Source organism: Chrysochloris asiatica, unplaced genomic scaffold (assembly GCF_000296735.1).
Source record: "Chrysochloris asiatica unplaced genomic scaffold, ChrAsi1.0 scaffold00181, whole genome shotgun sequence".
NCBI classification, from domain to species: Eukaryota; Metazoa; Chordata; class Mammalia; order Afrosoricida; family Chrysochloridae; genus Chrysochloris; species Chrysochloris asiatica.
The window spans coordinates 3,353,775-3,373,426 of NW_006408699.1; the positions used below are offsets into that span (position 1 = coordinate 3,353,775).

At 35.6% G+C, this 19,652-nt stretch overlaps 1 protein-coding gene across 1 annotated transcript in view; it reads left to right on the forward strand.

Moving 5' to 3' along the window:
* BAZ2B (bromodomain adjacent to zinc finger domain, 2B) overlaps window positions 1–19,652 on the forward strand; it is a 159,875-nt gene that overhangs the window by 48,181 nt on the left and 92,042 nt on the right. Inside the window, exons 5-11 of the mRNA XM_006872029.1 lie at window positions 2,195–2,398; window positions 2,861–3,256; window positions 8,226–8,829; window positions 10,928–11,224; window positions 12,180–12,240; window positions 13,041–13,149; window positions 13,396–13,497. Coding sequence (XP_006872091.1) covers window positions 2,195–2,398; window positions 2,861–3,256; window positions 8,226–8,829; window positions 10,928–11,224; window positions 12,180–12,240; window positions 13,041–13,149; window positions 13,396–13,497 — 1,773 coding nt within the window. The remainder of the gene's footprint in view (window positions 1–2,194; window positions 2,399–2,860; window positions 3,257–8,225; window positions 8,830–10,927; window positions 11,225–12,179; window positions 12,241–13,040; window positions 13,150–13,395; window positions 13,498–19,652) is intronic.

The following is a 19,652-nucleotide window of genomic DNA, read 5'->3' on the forward strand; positions in this document are numbered from 1 at the left end:
TGGTCATTGTTATGTATCTGAATTTTGTTCCTCCTTCTTCTCCTACTCTATCTGGTATCTTCTATTGTGATCTGTATTGTGATAGCTGGGGCACTATCTAGTTCTTCTGGTCTCAGGTTAGTGGAGGTTGTAGTTTACATGGTATGTAGGAATATCTGCTGCCAACCCTATATATTCATGTGGGTGTATTCCCATATTAATAGACCTGATTCAAACTGTCAGCCTTCCTTCTAGTCATTGATTACTTAACCACTTATATTTATCCAGGGTCTTCCTCCCAGTACTTTGATGTTATTGTTAAGTTCTACTGAATTGGTTCTAACTCAGAGTGACCCTGTGTAGGGTTTTCAAGGAGTGGTTGGTGGGAGTACTCTGATGCTAGTTAGTAATTCTTCGTTAACATTTCCTTGTTCAGGTGACTGATGTGATTTCTGCCACCTGACTAGGCTCTCTCTGATACAGTATTCGTACCAAGGGTGGTATGGGTGTGCCAGTCACACCTGGTAAATTCCATCCAACATTCTTATCACTCTAAGCCTCCGGATTTCCTCATCATCATCATGCCAGGGAGATGTGGCCATCTCAACTTCAATAAATGTAAGCCACCATTGGTGCCAGCTACATGCACTAACACACTGTATTCAGAATCTCTAGTAAGAGAACCTAGATCAGTAATTTTGATCTCACAGTTTTTTAGTAATTTCTTATTGAGTGAGAAGTCTTGGCTATTTTATGTTAAAACACTGGCAAATGTTTTGGAAACAAAGGTAACTAGAGCTGTGTCTTCATGGTGCATTTCATAAAAACTGCTTTCATGGTTTTCATATGGAAGAGGGTCAAAAGTGTCTGATTCTGCAAACATCACTTTCTTCCTCTGAGCTCTATTATTATCAACTAGACAGCTTCTGACACACCGTAGCAAGATACAGGTGCCAACTGAAAATAGCTTTGATCCGAACTTTAGATTTGAACTCCTAGGTTCTCATTTTTAATCCTAAACAACTTTATCAAATTTTTCTTTGTTCTTTTTCAAGACAACATTAAAATCCACATATCATTTAAAACCAAAAAACCAAATCTACTGCCATCAAGTCAATTCCAATTCATAGTGAACCTATGAATTGGAATTGACTTGATGGCAGTAGATTTAGGGTTTCTGAGACTAAATCTTTATAGGAGTAGATAGCTTCATTTTTCCTCAGCAGAATGGGTGATAGGTTTTGATTTATGATTAGCCACCCAACTAATCCATACCACCATGGCTCCTAAATATCGTTTATTGTTATTAAGTGCCATCGAGTCAGTTGCAACCCACAGTGACCTGGTATAGGGTTTCTGAGGAGCAGCTGGTGGGTTTGAACCACTTACCTTGCAGTTAGCAGTCCAATGCTTATTCTGCAGTGCCATACCATTACTCCTTATATTTTGTCTGTTGTTGCTGTTAAATGCTGTTACGTTGGTTCCTACTTGTGGTCAGCAGTCCAGTGTTCATCCTACAGCACTACACCAGGACTCCTATATATTGCCTGTTGTTGTTACCATTAAGTGCCGTTGAGTTGGTTCTGACTCGTAGCGACTCTATATAGGGTTTTGAAGACCTGCTTGGTAAAAAATTTGAACTGTCAACCTTGTAGTAAGTGGACCAGTGCATATCCTATAGTGCCACACTAGGACTCTATATATTGTCTGCTGTTATTGTTAAGTGTCTTGGAATCAGTTCTAACTCATAGAAACCCTGGATTGGTTTCCTGAAGAGCAGCTGGTGGGTTTGAACCACTGACCTTGCAGTTAGCAATTCAGTGCTTATCCTACAGCACCACAATTGGAAGTATTATTATTTTATAACTGCTTTTTTAAATCTACTATTAAAAATTAATGGAAAAATTCCATTACCTTTCACTTCCATTTTTCCATGAACTTTTTGAAGCCTTCTCATATAGATGCTTGCTGCATGTGACAAGAGCTTACATGTTTTTTTTTTGTTTTTTTTTTCTTTCTGGTGGAGGGATTCTGATCAGTTAAGTTAATGTGATCAGCTTGTTGAATAATTGCTACAACATCTTACTTTTTCCTGTTTCTGAAAATTACAAATTGAGATTGGAAATATCATTTGAAAATTAAAACATTTACACCTGACTGAAATCTGAATTCTCTATTAAACTAAAATCTTGGTAAAAATCTTGTCTTTTTCCAGAAACCAAGAAAGAAAACTATGGAAAGCTCTAGCAACAGTGAAAGTGATTCAGGCACATCATCGGACACCTCAAGTGAAGGCATTAGTAGTAGTGATTCTGATGATTTAGAAGAAGATGAAGAGGAAGAAGATCAAAGTATTGAAGAAAGTGAAGATGATGATTCTGATTCAGAGAGTGAAGCACAACATAAAAGTAACAACCAGGTATAAATAGTTTCATTGACAATATTATTAACTGATTAGTCTTGGCTCACAAAATCAATGAAACTTTTCCAGTTTGCAGTTTAGTTCTTATGTTGTTGTTGTTATTGTTAAGTGCCGTCGAGTCGGTTCCGACCCATAGCGACGCTGTACAGGGTTTCTGAGGGTGTAAATCCTTACGGGAGTAGAAAGCCTCATCTTTCTCCCGCGGAGCGGCTGGTAGTTTCGAACCGCTGACCTTAAGGTTCGCAGCCCAATTCGTAACCACTACGCTACCAGAGCTCCTTATAGCACAAGAAAAATATTGTTGTTAAGTACTACTGAAACATTTAATATGTTTTAATAAGCTTTACATAACTAAAGTCAGTAGGAAAAATTTTAAAGTAGCCTTTTTCCTTCAAGTTTATTGCTTGATGTTCTTTGTTTAGTAGACATTAAGAAGTTGCCTTTGATTTTTGTTATCAGGTGCTATTACATGGTATTTCAGACCCAAAAGCAGATGGACAGAAAGCAACTGAAAAAGCCCAGGAAAAAAGAATACACCAGCCATTACCTCTTGTGTCTGAATCCCAGACTCACTCATCATTCCAATCCCAGCAGAAGCAGCCTCAGGTTTTGTCACAGCAGCTTCCATTTATTTTCCAAAGCTCTCAGGCAAAGGAGGAATCTGTGAACAAACACACCAGTGTAATACAGTCTACGGGATTGGTGTCCAATGTGAAACCTTTATCTTTGGTAAATCAAGCCAAAAAGGAAACTTGCATGAAACTCATAGTTCCTTCTCCTGATGTACTTAAAGCAGGGAATAAATATACCTCTGAAGAATCTAGTTCTTTGACCAGTGAATTGCGATCCAAACGGGTAAGCTAAATTTATTGATGGTAAAATTCTTTTATTAGAAAATTATAGAACGTTTGTATAGTCTTAAAAATAGTCCTGTTTAAATTAAATTCTACTATAATTTTTTTTTACTTCCATGTTATCAGGACTAGAATATGAGAATATGGATTTCTCTGAGTTTATATTTACATACTCGTCATTTTAGTATGTTTCGAGCAACCCATTCATATCATTGTTTTTCTCTGCGTCTGGTAAACGCACTGCTTAAAAATATCAGGGATTATTATTATTGCCAGCACATTACTTAACTTCATAAATAAAATAAGCAAATTAAAAATTACATCATTAATGTTACTTTACAGTTTTTAATTAATATCTCATTTTAAGGTAAACAAATTTACAAAATACCTGTATTATAAAAGGTTCCTTAATTTTTTTTCAAAGAGGTTCTTAAAGATTTCTCAAACTAAGAGTATTATGACTACCTATTAGAAAATTATTTATTGAGCACTGCTTAATAAATGTAACCACGTTATACTTTTTATACATATGATTTTATTTAATCTTTGCAAAACTTGTAAGATAAAGAAACTACGACTCAGCTTAAGTCATTGCTACCATCACTTAACTCGGATCAGAGGGATTTTAAGCCAAACTCATTTGGATTTCAAAGCCCATGATTTAGATGAAAAAATTTGGTCTTCTTACTAACTTGAGTTCATTCAGATCATTCAGAAATTATAATGTAAATTATCTGAAATATTGATGGTTAATGGAAATATTTCATGTGAATGGACATGCTCATTATGCTCAATTCTGTCTGTAACTACTCTGAAGCAGTACTTACTGTGGAATTAGGTTGTCCCTGTATGGTGCAGAGAGTCAAGTACTTAGTTGCTAACTGAAAGGATGGAGGTTTGGATCCAACCAGAGGTTCCTCAGAACAAGACCTAGTGATCATTGAAACCCCACAGAGCTCACTTCTCTCTAAAACACATGGAAACACCAGGAGTCAGAATTGACTTGCTAACAACTAGTTTTAATATTGAATTTGGAGGGTACTTTAAGTATCTCTCTTCTTACGTTGTATGACAGTCTACATTAAAGAAGTTTGCTTTCTTTCTTACGGTAATCTCGTATGTTTCATGATAATCTCGTATGTTTCATGATACGTGCTCTATGAGTGTATCTGCCTTCTTAAGTAGGCTATGATTTTCTTGAGTGTTAATTAATCATTGGATGCTTCAGTATCTTTACATCATAGATGCTTACTTCAAATCAATATGTACTACTTGGATATATAAATCAGGGGTGGAGTTTGATAGGTATGAAATCAAATTTTTAAATCAAGTTTTAAATGAATAATTTTTTGTAGTCTGCAACAACTCATGTGGGAGCTGAAGGAGGGGAAACTTGGAGGCAGAGCAGAGTTTTTTTTTACCTCTTTTTCTCTCTTTCAAATAAAGAGCCCTGGTGGTCGCTCTGTGGGTTAGTCAGTCGTTGGGCTGCTAACCACAAAGCTGGCAATTCAGACCCATCAGCCACTCTGCAGAAGAATGATGAAACTGTCTATTCCCATAAATATTTACAGTGTTGGAAATTACACAGGGTCATTATGAGTTGGGATCAACTCAGTGGCTGTGGGCAGTGCTTCAGAAGGCTATATTAGATTATCCAGAAGTTTTGCTACTGTATAGGTCTCAGTTTCCTCCTCCCCTCTCTATGTGTTGTTAACTTGCCGTTGGATCAGCTCCCAAATCTGGTGACCCATGAACAATTGAATGAAACACTGGCTAGCCCGGCACCATTCCCATGATTGGTTTTAGAGCAGACTGTTGTGATTCATAATGTTTTCATTGGCTGCATTTTGGAAGTAGGTTTCCAGAACTTTGTCCCTAGTCCATGTTAGTCTGAAAGCTCTTCTGAAGCCTGTTCAGCATCCTAGCAGTACTCAAGCCTCCACTGAGAGGTGGGTGGTGGCTACACATGAGGTGCATTGGCTGAAAATGGAACGTAGCTGCCCCGGTGGAAGGCAAGATATCTATTACTGAATTACCAGTGCCGCCGTTTTTGCGAACCACTCCTCATGCCACAAAGGACAGCGTGTGCTCTACACGACATCACCAGTATTGTTCTTAAGAGCAAATTGCAGGAGTCTTCGGCTATTCTTCAAAACCTGTGGGTTTTAATATGAGTAAAATTGACATTGTTCAATTTTATAGAAAATTTAAACATGAAACTAAAGGGAAATTTTTTGTTTTCATGCCCCCTTTGGTCCTGTGTTTTGGAAGAAAAAAGTGGTAACATGATTATGTGACATCAGCTCTTTTCTAAGAAATTCTAGTGTGCTGGTTTCTTCTGTTGAAAGTGTAAATCTTATATGAAAATTATTTACTTAAGAAATACTTAGGTAAGGAATACTGATTTTACATAATGAGTACTATGAAATTCATTTTGGAAGGTAAAGTAATTGAGCATAATTTTAAGATTTGATTCACGGAATTAACACTATTTAAGCACTTACTCTTTGTGAGGCATTGTGTTAGGTACAAGAATCATATTCCAGTCTTTGTTTACAAAGAATTATCTTGATAACTTAATTTTCAAACTAATCCAGTAAAGATGTTGTTATATAAGATCAAGAAATTTATGAAGGTATTTCTTACTGTCTATTAGCACTACGGCTTTAAAATATTTAATAAGTCATTTTATATGGCATTGCATCTTCATTAACACTTATGAAACCCCATCACAGATCTTTGCTGACTTGAGTGTTAGGTGCCTGGTTCTGATACTGATAGCATCACTCATTTTACTATCAAGGCAGTCATTTTCATTGTACAGTTTTACCCCGGGAAATTCAGCTTCTCTTCTACTAAAAACATTTCAATAATTCTGTTTTGCTTTGCTTTATAGTTTATTTTAATTATACGAACATATAATTGTATTATGTCCAAGGGGATTCTAATAGCTAAATTATTTTTGTTTCTTCTTACAGATGTGAATTGTATGACTTGATGGCATTTTAAGATTAGTTTTTCTCAAGAAATTTGTTTAATTATACTCTTTCCAATGTTAAGATGTTGCATCTAAAGTTGTTGTTGTCATTAAATGTCATCATCCAATCAGTTCCAACTCATAGCAACTTCTGTATAGTTTCCAAGGAGTGACTGATGGGTTTGAACCACTGATTTTGTAGCTGGCAATCCAGTGCTTATCCTATAGCACCATACCAGGACTCACAAAGTAGATCCCACAAAATATTGAACCACTATTCCCATCAACTTAGTATTTTACATCTTTGGTCCAATAAGTGCTTCTTGTTCCAGAAATCAGCAATCAACGTGGTTTTGAGTATATGCCAATTCAAGGCTCTAAGCTAGATTTTGGAAAGTCTTTAAAGGTGAAGAAAATACAGTGTTCTACTCTCAGAAATATAAAAAAATAAAATAAAATGTAAAGTGATCTCTTTAGAGAAGCATATATTACCTTTTCGACTCGGAGTGACCCCATGTGACAGAACAGGGTTTTCTTAGCTGCAGTCTTTATGCAATCAAGTCACCAAGTCTTTACCCATGAAGTCTCTGGGTAGGTTAGCAGCTGAACACTTAGACATGGTGCTAAAGGATAAGCTCCAGACTACTAGCTGCAAGGTCAGTGGTTCAAACCACCCAGCCACTCCTTAGAAACCCTATATAGGGTCTCCATGAGTAGGAACCAAATTGATGGCACTTAACAGTAACAACGTATTACTATATATACTCCTTATACTACTATAGGACTCCTGCTATGGTGCTGTAGGACCAGCACTTGACTTTGAACCACAAGGTTGGCAGTTCAAACCGACCAGCTGCTCCTTGGAAACTCTGTACAGGATCACTATGAGTTGGAACCAACTCAACGGCACTCAGCAATAGCAACATACTACAATAAGCAGTATGTTGTTGTTTGATGTTGTTGTTAGATGTCATTGAGTCAGTTCCTATACAGAGCAACCCTGTATAGGGTTTCCATGGCTTTTAAATCTTTTACGGGAGCAGAAAGCCTCATCTTTCTCCCAGTAGCAGCTGGTGGCCTTGAACTGCCAACCTAGTAATTAGCAGTACAGTACTTCTCCTACAGAACCACAGCTCCCCTTATAAGCAGTGTAGGGTAAGATATAAGAATATAAGGGCTGTGGTACTGGACTGTTAACTACAAGATTAGCAGTTCAAACCCACCAGCAGTTCAAACCTCAGACATCCTGTATGGGGTCGTTATTAGTCAGTGCCAACTCAATGGCACTTAACAACAGCAACAAGAAAAGATGGAGGCAAAGAGTGCTTCTCACTGAGACACATGATAGGTATCTTGGGTTGGGTCTTAAAGAATGAACAGGATTTCATCACCTTACAGTGTTTAAGAGGGGAACATTTTATGCAGAGAAAATGGTTATAGCATACCCTAAAGGTAGTGAAAGAATGGCTTGCGCAAGGCATGGCGGTGTCCAGTTTGACTGGAAAGGTATGTTATTGCTTAAATGTAAAGGAATCTCAGTATCAAAATAAAAGGTTTAGGCTTGCTGAAAAGGGAGGTTCTAAGGACTTTTGACCAAGGAGCTAATATAATAAAATAAGGTGAAACTGGCATTGGTTTGTAGTATGTGTAAGGAGTAAACTAATTTGAACAATATTTAAATGAAAGAATCTAAAAGACATGGTAAATTTATAGTTGGCTTGAAAAACAGAAAAATAAGAGATGATTTTATATTATTGAAAGAATGAGAACAAAGTCAAGAAGCATATATATTTTAACAAGGAAAGATGAATTGAGTTTTAAATACATTAGGTCTAACCAAGGTTCAGCTAGTTATCACTGCCACTCCCTTACAGTTCTTGTATGCTATGATTTGAATTTGTATGTGAGCAATGGTTTTCAGTTACTGAAGGCAAATGGAAATAATCTTTGTTATTATTCTACATTATTGTTTTGTTAACTTCTCTTTCGACAGGAACAATATAAACAGACATTCCCAGCACAGTTAAAGAAACAGGAGTCGTCTAAGAGTCTGAAGAAGGTTATTGCAGCTTTGTCAAATTCAAAAGCAACCTCTAGTTCACCAGCACATCCAAAACAAACATTAGAAAATAACCACCCTAATCCATTCTTGACAAATGCACTTTTAGGTAATCATCAACCAAATGGAGTTATTCAAAGTGTCATTCAAGAAGCTCCTCTAGCACTTACTACCAAAAGTAAAATACAGAGTAGGATTAATGAAAATATTGCTACTGTAAGTAGCACCCCTTTTTCTTCACCTGTAAATTTGAGTACAAGTGGGAGAAGGACCCCTGGCAGTCAGACACCTATGATGCCCTCTGCCTCTCCCATACTGCATAATCAAGGAAAGGAAAAAGCAGCTAGCAATAATGTAAGCACTGTTCAAACACATCACCCTCATCCTGCAAAATCCTTAGTGGAACAGTTTAGAGGAACAGATTCAGACATTCCCAGTAGTAAAGATTCTGAAGATTCAAACGAGGATGAAGAGGAAGAAGATGAGGAAGAAGATGAGGAAGATGATGAAGATGATGAATCTGATGACAGCCAATCAGGTTATTTTCTGTTTTTAAAGTTAAAGAATTTCTCTAAATGCTGTGTGAACCAAAACTGTCTAAGGAGCTTCTGAATTCACACACTTAGTCTTTGTCATTCATTGTGTTCTATACAGCTCCGTGCATGTCTATAATCTGGTTACGTACAGGAGTAGTTTACATTGGAAATGCTAAATTAAACTATCAACTTTGCTATTCATTTGACATTAAACAAGTAGTATACTTTAAAGTGAATACAAATGATACATGAGTGAAGAAATAATTTCATTAACTTAGCTCATTTTTGTTCATTCAGGACCACTTATTTATTGTTGTTTTTTGTTTGTTTTTAATCTTTTCTGCTACTTGTTAAAATATAAATGTTAAATGTTAGAAATTTTGAATAAAGGCAAAATTATAGGCATAGCCAATCAGAAAATACCTACAAACCTCAATGCTTGTGAATGTCCACAATAGCAGAATTGGAGCTACTCCCTGATTTTATTTTTATTTGCTTTCTAGGTGTTTCCGCCCCCCCCCCCATAGTTTCTTCTTCCTTTTCTTTGCTATCCCTCTCCTTCTTGTTCCACAGATTAAAAGCTGAAAATATAAGATAGATCAAAATTTAAATACAAATTATAAAAGTTTGTGCATTTGTCACTGGCCAGCCATAAATCCTACTGTAGATTTTCTAGCTACCAATACAAATAGAAAAATATAGTCAGTTATGCAATCTAAAGTTTCTATAAGATAAAAACAAACTATTGATTGAAGGTAAAAAGAGCTTTTCCTGGTGAGATTTGTTTTCCTGAGGTTCCCATAAATATAACTTTTCATGATATACAATGAATATCAATATTGATAATGTTCATAAGCTGTTTAAGTTATGAAACCTGATATAAGCAGTATCACACAAAACCTAATTCCACAAAAGCTTTTGATGTGGAAAACATTAGGATACAGTCCAAGTATCAGCTTGATGCTTATCATTCATGCCTCTTATTTGGAGGGATGAATGCATTGTACATTCTTTAACTAAGCTTTCTTAAAACTTATATGGTGGTATGTGATATGAACCTAGTCTAGGGACTCATATGTGCAAGATAGGTTTTATTTCTGTTAAATTCATCTTCAACTAATATCTACACCCTACCATGGTGTTAAAGATATTTTCTCTCAGTTTTCCCTCCCAGATTCTCAGTGGAATCTGGATACGTATTGTGTCCAGAAAAGAGAAGGAAAGGCCTGTAGTGTCAAATCTATCACAATAGTAACCAGTATCCTCTTTGTCCAAGACTTCTATGAACCAACCTGTAGATGCTGGGTAGCATTCTTGGTCTGCCAGAATGGGAGCATACTGGAGGCACACTGCTGTTGCTTTCCCCTCTAGAATACACTTCTGTAAACTGCCTGTCCAGTGATGATCCTTACCCTTTCCTCCGTTCTTCATCCAGGAAAGTACAAAGCCTGGTTCTTGGCTTGAAGGTTCATTGTATAGACCTGTTAGGGATGAGAGGACTACATAGAGAAGCTTATCCTACCATTATAGTTGTTTCTGTCAACTTAGTCTTTTGTGAATTCTGGAAAAGCTGATGGATACTTGCATCTAAATAGAAAAACTACAGTCAGAAAAGTTAAGAGTCTCATGCAGAAAATTGTTTTGTTTTGTTTTGTTTTGTTTCACTTAAAAACCCACAATGAAAGGATAATGATGACACTAGATTTTCCTTCCTTTTACTGGGTTTAGTATATACTTCATAAGCCATTGGGGCCTATTAATTTGTATAATGAGTTCTATTCACTCTATACAGTAGGGCCTCTATTTAGTTGAAAGAGATTTTGAAGTACGTAAGCAGAATTCATCATCTAACAGTGTCATGTGAGAAAAAAACTATATGATTAAATTATTTTGAGTGAAACTGATACTTAAGAATTTTAATATGGTTTATATACTTTATACTCCAGTAGGTTATGATAATAATTTTTATACTTGGGGAAAAGTTGCTCGTTTGAGCTCTTGGCCACAGATACTGGTTCCTGAACTGTCCCGTTTAGATACAAACTACAAACCATTGTTGATTCTCTAGTTATAATATACAATACTTCTTTTACTTCCCAGAATCAGATAGTAATTCAGAATCAGATACAGAAGGATCAGAAGAAGAAGAAGATGATGATGATAAAGACCAAGATGAATCAGATAGTGATACTGAAGGAGAGAAAACTTCCATGAAACTGAATAAAACTGCTTCCTCTGTCAAAAGCCCTTCCATCAGTCTCTCAGCCCACTCAACACCTCGTAACCTCCACATAGCAAAAGCCCCAGGCTCTGCTCCTGCTGCCTTATGTTCTGAATCCCAGTCACCTGCTTTTCTTGGCACACCTTCTTCCACACTTACTTCAAGCCCGCACTCTGGTACCTACACTTTATTTTTATTATTGTAAAGTACTATTCAAACTATAGCACAAATTTTTATTTATATAGTGTTCTGAAGATGAGCTCATTGGAATCAATTGTTAGTTACATTTTAGGTTGGCTGGGAAAGGGCAGCATGTACTTTTATTCTCTGTATTTCTGATTTAAGAACCTGATTGATGACAGCTCTTAATTTTGAATACTTACCTGCTTTTGTGTTCAGTTTGTACTTCTAAAATATTGAATTTTATTTACATTTGGACTTTAATATTGTCTTTATTTTCTCTATTTGACCTTTTATAAAATTCTAGAGTTCTTCATTAAAAGTTTCTACATTTTCTATTCCCAGACCACTTTCTAGTCTTATTCAGTGTCTAAGAAGAGAATGATGCATGTAGTAAAATACTGTGTTAACAGTTTCACTCTCTTCTTGGTAATTTCTGATTTTGTTTTCATTTGCTAAAAGCTATTAAACTACTGTTGTCATATGCTTATATTTGTGTTTGTGAAACTTGGTAGCTCTCTGAAGTTTTACAGACAGTTATAATCTTACCTTTCGTACTCCAGATTAATTGAAACACCAGCTAGTGTTTTGGACAGTGGATTTATATGGACATGTAAACAGAAATAGAAGAGTGACATTTTCAAAAAACCAACTATAAGCAGACTTTCTTAAACATCTGTCAACTATTTTCCTTCTCCTCCTCTAGCCATTTTGTTGTTGTTGTTTTGATAACTTAAAGAGAAGAAAAAAGCTTGCGTTGTTATTTAAGTTTTTCAGAGAGAAAGACTAGTTATTCTGTCATTCAGACCAAAAAAAAAGCAACAAGGCACCATTTCTACTGTATACATATTCTGTTGATAACCTCTAAAGATAATATGCAAGTTGTAGAAATACACTACATAGTCCAAGTCACTAGGCTGTTGTATATTAACTGGCTGAATTTTCTTGAAGGCGCTTCCAAAAGAAGAAGAGTAACAGATGAACGTGAACTGCGTATTCCTTTGGAATATGGGTATGGAAAATAAGAATTCTCTTTTTGTTTCTCCCCCATATATTTATGCACATTTGATGTATGTATGTATATGTATATATATATATATGTACATGTATATATTTTATTCTCTACTATTAATAAATTAAGTGAATATACTGCATAGTACTTACATGGAAGAGCCAGAGCAGAAGGCTGAGAAGTTGATATAATGGATGACTGAAATTGAAACCAACTGCTGTGCAGATGCATGGCAGAGCTGGGATAGGGTCATGCAACCAGGTGGAATCTGGCTGAAAAGAACCAAGAGTTACATACTTGGCAACTACATTTAAGAGTGCTGGGGATATTATTGAAGATAAAAGTAAAGGACAAAGAAAGCAACTGTAGATGAAACTGAGGGACTCGAGCAGTGCTTGGTTAAAATTGTTTAATTAGAACTGACAGATTTAGAACTGGAAGTGCATGAGTCCCAAACAACAGTGAGCCACTTTTCTCACTTAAAGATTTTCAACTATAAAAAATGACTAAGCATTGACTCATGTTCCTAAATATTTGTGAATACCCAAGGTAATAATAGCTGTTACGATTTTAAAGTTTACTAGTGTTTAATATTTTTAAGTTGAGTCTTTTAATTTTAGTAGATTGCTTAGCTAAAAATACATTAGGAATAAATATAGGTGGGATGATTATGGGGTGTTTTAATTTTCTTTGCATTTTTCTTGTTTTCTAAGGAGCATGTGTACTCTAATTTTTGTTTTTAATTTTTAAAGCTTTATAAAAATGAAGTATGTCATAACATTCATTTCTATTATGTGTAGCTGGCAAAGAGAGACAAGAATAAGAAACTTTGGAGGGCGCATTCAAGGAGAAGTAGCGTATTATGCTCCATGTGGAAAGAAACTTAGGCAGTACCCTGAAGTAATAAAGGTACATACTTTTTACCAAATAATTTACATTTGGTACCTCTCGAGCCTGCTTATGGAAGAAAAATGTACACTCCTTCCTCAGATAAAGTCTTGTATGGGACTAATGTACTTAACCTAAATTGATCTCCTATAAATCTGTAGCCCCTTGATAGCTTGTACAAAACATTAGCGTCCTGAAGTTAGCTGTACATCAAGGCTGGGTTGTAATTATTAAAACCTGAAGTGGAAAAATATGTGATTTTTTCAGTATCTCAGCAGAAATGGAATAATGGATATCTCAAGGGACAATTTCAGCTTCAGTGCAAAAATAAGAGTGGGTGACTTCTATGAAGCCAGAGATGGACCGCAGGTATCCACTTTTTAAAAAGTACAGTCTTTGAACCAAAAAGTAGTACAATAACTTCAGTGAAGTAAATTTCACTGCACTCGGAAACATTGCCTTTGTTAGCTATTCATAAAGCCGTACATATAAATCTATGGTAAACACTCACTAAGGCCTCTATTTACAGTGCTTCAGTAGCAGGAGCTTTGACATAATACATGTCTTTTTCATATTTTTTAAGTAAACCTTTTTTTTTTTTTTGCTAATTTGATCAATGATTTTAAATTTTATGCAGGTGTAAAAATATCTAAACGTACATGTGAAATACAAGAAAACAGTTTTCTGAAAGGTAAAATAGGAAAATCTTGGTATAAGTCAGTCTAAAAGAAGGATAACTATGCCTTAGTTGTTTTTTAAGGATCTTGTCCACTTGATTCACAAGGTTAGTGATTTTGCTATTGTTGTTCCTTAAAATTGGGTAAATGAAATGTCTACTTTTTGCCAAAATTGACTTTCTAAATACAATTATACATTTCTGAACTTATCACCATATCTCTCTTTGAATTGGACATTGTTTGTTAAGTACCTCTCCTATCAGCACAACAAATTCACCACAGAGGCCTCATTTCCTGTATATTTCCTTTAATGTTTGTCCTTTGTTACTAACTTATATTCAGCTTGTCATTGTGTGCTGGCAAGTTAACGCCAACTCACACTACCAAACCTGTTGTCATTGAGTTGATTCTAACCCTACTGGACACACTAGAACTGTCCCATTGGCTAGCCAAGGCTGAAATCTTTACAGAAACAGACTTTCATGTCTATCTCCCTTGGAGCAGCTGAGGGGTTTCTAACTGCCAACTTTACGTTAGTAGTAACCTAGTGTTTTAACCACTTTGCCACCAGGGCTTCTAATTAATGTTAAACAAAAAACCAACCCTGTTGCTAAGGAGTTGATTCTAATTCAGGGTAACCCTACAGAACAGAATAGAACTGTAGCAGATTTGTGGTTCAAACCCACCAGGAGCTCCTTGGAAACCCTGGACAGGGTCACTATAAGTTGGAACTGACTCAGTAACACTTAATAACAACAGCAACAACAAGATTTTCAAGGCTAAAGTTTTTATGAAAGCATATTACCACATCTTTGTCCTATAGAGTCACTGGTGGGTTCCGACTGCCGACCACTCAGCTGCTTTCAGCACTGCACCACCAGAATTCGATCCTGACCCCTGCTACAGATGCTAGCTTTATTGGCTCCATTGAAAGGCGTTGCAGTTAAGTCGTAAGGAGCCCTAGATCTTGATAATCTATGAAATAGTTTTAATTGTGAACAATAGAAAGATACCAGATTTCACACAAGTAACTCACATGTTATAGGTTTTTTGCCATTTAAAAATTAGCCTAGTGCACTTACAAAAATATGTTGGGGAGGAGGAGGATGTGGTTAGCAAGAACATATTATGCAAGTGACATTTGCATTAAAATACAGTAATACCGCATTTTATCTGAATTTCTTTGTCTTCTAAACACAACAATCATTGCACTCCAGTCTCACAGGATTAGAAACCCACTGCCATCAAGTCAGCTCCACTCATAGTGACCCTATATAGGGTTTCTGAGACTGTAAATATTTATGGGAACAGAAAGCATATTTTTCTCCCACCGAGAAGCTGGTGGGCTCCAACTGCTGACTTTGTGATTAGCAGCCCAGTACTTACTCTGCAGTCATATCAGGACTCCTTCATAGCATTATGCTGTTGTCGTCAAGTCGGTTCTGATTCATATTGACCCTACATAGCATTTCTGAGGCTTTAACATTTTCACGGGAGTAGAAAGCTTCATCTTTCTCCTGCAGACCAGCTGGTGGACTCAAACTGCAGACCTTGTGTTTTGCAGTCCAGTGCTTATCATATGGAGCCACTGCACTCTCTTACAGGATTATGTTTTTATTGTTGTTGTTAAGTGCCGTTGAGTCAGTTCCAACCCATAGCAACCATTTTTCTGAGGAGCAGCTGGTGAGATTGCACTGCCAACCTTGAGGTTCAAACCAATTTTGTAGTCCAACACATTAACCCACAGCGCCACACCAGAACTCTATGTTGTTATTGCTGTTGTTAAGTGCCATCGAGTCAATTCCGACCCATAGCGACCCTGTATAAAGTTTCCAAGGTGCAGCTGGTGAGCTTGAACCTCCAACCTCGCAGTTCAAACGACTTTGCAGTCTGGAGCATTAACTTGTATAGGGTTCCCAAAGAGTGGCTGGTGGGTTTGAACCACCAACTTGTCATTAGCAGTCCAGTGCTTACCCTACACCAAAATTCCCATAGGAATTAAAATTAGACTATAAGCATAAAAATGTTTCAAAAGGTTAAAATGCTTAACAAACTCAAGTGGATGTTTTCTTTTTTAGTTGAACCTTTCTCTTTCTCCCATTTCATCCTTATAATATTCTAAAAGAACTGTTTCCTGGCACTGGGTATTTTCTGTTTTGAATAGGCAAACTTTCCCAGCTTATCATACCCTGTAGTTTTATGAAAATGTTGTTGTTAGGTGTCATCAAGTTGGCTCTGACTCATAGTGACCCTATGCACAACAGAACAAAACACTACCTGGTCCCAGCCACCCTCACAACTGCAGTCATGTTTGAGCCCATTGTTACAACTACTATGTCAGTCCTTCTCATTGGGGGTCTTCCTCTTTTCCACTGACCCTCTACTTTACCAAGTGTGATGTCCTTTTCCAGGAATTCATCTCTCCTGACAACATGTCCAAAGTACAAGAGATAAAGTCTTGCCATTCTCACGTCTAAGGAATATTCTGGCTGCACTTCTTCGGGCATGCCATGATACTTTCAATATTCTTCAATAATACTATAATTTAAAGGCATCAATTCTTATCCAATCTTTCTTAGTCATTGTTCAACTTTCACATTCATATGAGGCAATTGAAAATACCATGACTTAGGTCAGGCACACCTCTTTTGTTTTCTTTTTTGGTTGAACCTTTCTCTTTCTCCCTTTTCATCCTTATAATATTCAAAAAGAACTTAGTTCTCAAAGTGATATATTTGCTTTTTAGCACATAAAAGAGATCTCCTGCAGAAGATTTGCCCTATGTAATATGTCCTTTGATTTCTTGAGGACTGCTTCCATGAGCATTGGTTGTAGATCCAATTAAAAAATGAAATTCTTGACAACTTCAGTCTTTTCTCCATTTACCATGTGGTCGATTTGTCCAGCTGTAAGGATTTTTGTTTTCATTACATTGAGTTGTAATCCATACTGAAGTCTGTAATTCTTTGATCTTCATCAGTAAGTGTTTCAAATTCTGTGTACTTTGAGCAAGTAAGTTTGAGTCATCTACATATTACAGATTGTTTATGAGTCTGCCTCCAATCCTGATGCCTCCTTCTTCATATAGACCAGCTTCTTGTTTTATTTGCTCAGCATACAGAAAGGATACAATCCTGCCACACACTTTTCCTGATTTTAAGTCACTCAGTGTCTCCTTGCTCTGGTTGAACCATTGCTTCTTGGTGTATGTACACGTTCTGCATGAGCACAGTTAAGTGTTCTGGAATTCCCATTCTTCACAGTGTTACCCATAGTTTGTTTGTATCTACACAGTTAAATGCCTTTGCATAGTCAATAAAATATAAGTAAACAGAATTTTCTGCTTTCAGCCAAGATCCATCTGACATCAACAATGATATCCCTAGTTCCTCCTCCTCCTATGAATCAGGCTTCAATATCTGGCACCTTCCTATCAATGTACAGCTGCAACCATTTTTGAATTGTCTTCAGCAAAATTTTATTTGAGTGTATTATTAATGATATTGTTTAAGAATTTTCCCATTCTGACAGGTCACCGTTCTTTGGAATGGGCAAAGATATGGATATCTTATTTTCCAACTACTGATCTTTCTTTGTTTCCAACTTTGGCAGTCAATCACCAGTAATTATTAATGAATCTGATTACATGTTTAATCTGATTCAGACTGAAGAAGTTGGTAGAATTCTTCAGTCTCTTCATCTTTGACTTTTGTGGTTGATGTGTAAATTTGAATAATAGTTGTATTAACTGGTCTTCCTTGTAGGCATGTAGACATTATCCTATCACAGACAGCGTTGTACTTCAAGATGGATCTTGAAATGCTCCTTTTGATGATGAATTCATCCTTTTTACTTTGTCATTCCAGGCATAGTAAATCATTTGATTGTCTGATTCAGAATGGGCAATACCAGTTCATTTCAGCTCATTAATTCCAAGGATATTGATCTTTATACATTCCATTTCATTTTTGATGACTTCTAGTTTTCCTAGAATTTTATGAGTATAAAAAAGGACTTCCTCATTCTGCAATAGATTTATTTTGAGAACTCAGGTTAAGGGAATTGCCTCAGGTCATATAGCCTCAATAAGGCAGATATATAACTAGAACCCAAGGTTTCTGAAAATGTCACATCATCATAAACTCTGTTTTTCTATTGTTGTTAATGATTTTTAAGGAACAAGTTATGTCCAAATTGATCTGTCTTTTTACTGCAAGTTATATAACGTCAGAATATATTTATCTGAGGTTTAACATTTTATAGAAATGCATTTTAGGATTTTTCTTTTCTAAATAAAAAAAAATTTGACAAAGATTAAAGCTATTACCAAATACATTCCTCAAATGTTAATGACAGACAATATTATTTTATCTACTCCATGTATACTGAAACAACTTTTTAGTTCAAAACATAATCATGAAAAGGCAATAGTACTTCATATAGTAATTCTGATTTTTAAATCTTTTAGTTAATACTATGAAGCCCTTATTTATGCCAAAGATAACTTTATTTTTGTAAGTTCAATAGACATTTGTTCTGAGAGGGAAGCTGTTCAATACATAAAAATTTTTTAACCTCATTAGGCAAAGCAGAATGCTTTCTGACATCTACTCACTTTCTATTAAACATAATCAGTTTTTTAAAAAATGCATATAGTCTTGTTGGCAGATCAATTCCAATCAAGGAAATCTGATGAACTACGAAATCCAGAACATGTTAAGCTGCCAACATCAGCTTATACTAAGGGAAACTATTAGCAATTTTGAGAGCACGTCTCAGTTAAAAAGTTAATGAGTTGCATTCATTTCAGGGTGCTTTTAGGTTAAAGGTGAGTAACTTAAGAAAGTGTTTTAGTTTGCATTTCTATATATTATGAGTAACGTATATAAGCATGCAGTTAATTAATTAGAAATGTATGTTATTGTTTAGTAATTTTCTATGAAAATAAATATATTTATGCTAGTGTTAACTGTGATATGTAGTTATTTTGATTGGCCTAAATTTTGAGATATGTAAAATATAGTTTGGGATAAAAAAAACACTTGTCATGCACTGGTGATCCTTGTATCTGACTTTATTCAAATACTGTAAATGGCTTGATGGCTACATATTAGTAAACAAAACTGATTAAACTTCCATATACAAAGATTGAGAGAAAAATGTTAAAGATAGAAAATAGTGGGTATAATGGTTGCAATGCGATGCTTTTTTTTTCTTTCTTTCTGCTTTCTTGCATTTTTCATATTTTCTGAAATTTGTTTGCAGTAGTTAGGAAATTCTATTAAAAATAAATACTCCCACTCCATGTAATCTAATAAAGCTAAACATTCAGAGTTTTCCAAACATGTGGAGATCGCACAAATGTTCTTAATGTCACAGCTACAGCTTCCCAAGCTACATAACTCCTTTTGGGGAGTGATAGCAGATGAGATACATTAGTATTTGTAATCACTCCCCTAATAAAACACTTGGCTTGGAAAATATATTTTCTCCATTTTATTTTCCTTAAAACTTGTTAAAGAAGTGACTAGTATTTGGTTTGTAAGTTATTGTTTTATTGAAGGCATTTTGAAATTTACAACAATAGTATTTAAAACCTATACATTTTAAGGATGAAATTTAGGAAATAATTTCTTGTCAAGGTTAACCACATAGAGAACCATAGTTACTTTGCATGAATTAATATTTTTGACTGGAGATATTTCTGAACTTGAGGTAGTGATTATTCATGTATCTATTAATAGCAAATATGTGTTGTAAACATTGAATACATTTGTGTAATACAATTAGACAAGAGATGTGAGCATTCACATTTATTGAAATTTAAATAAAGTTATTATTAACTGA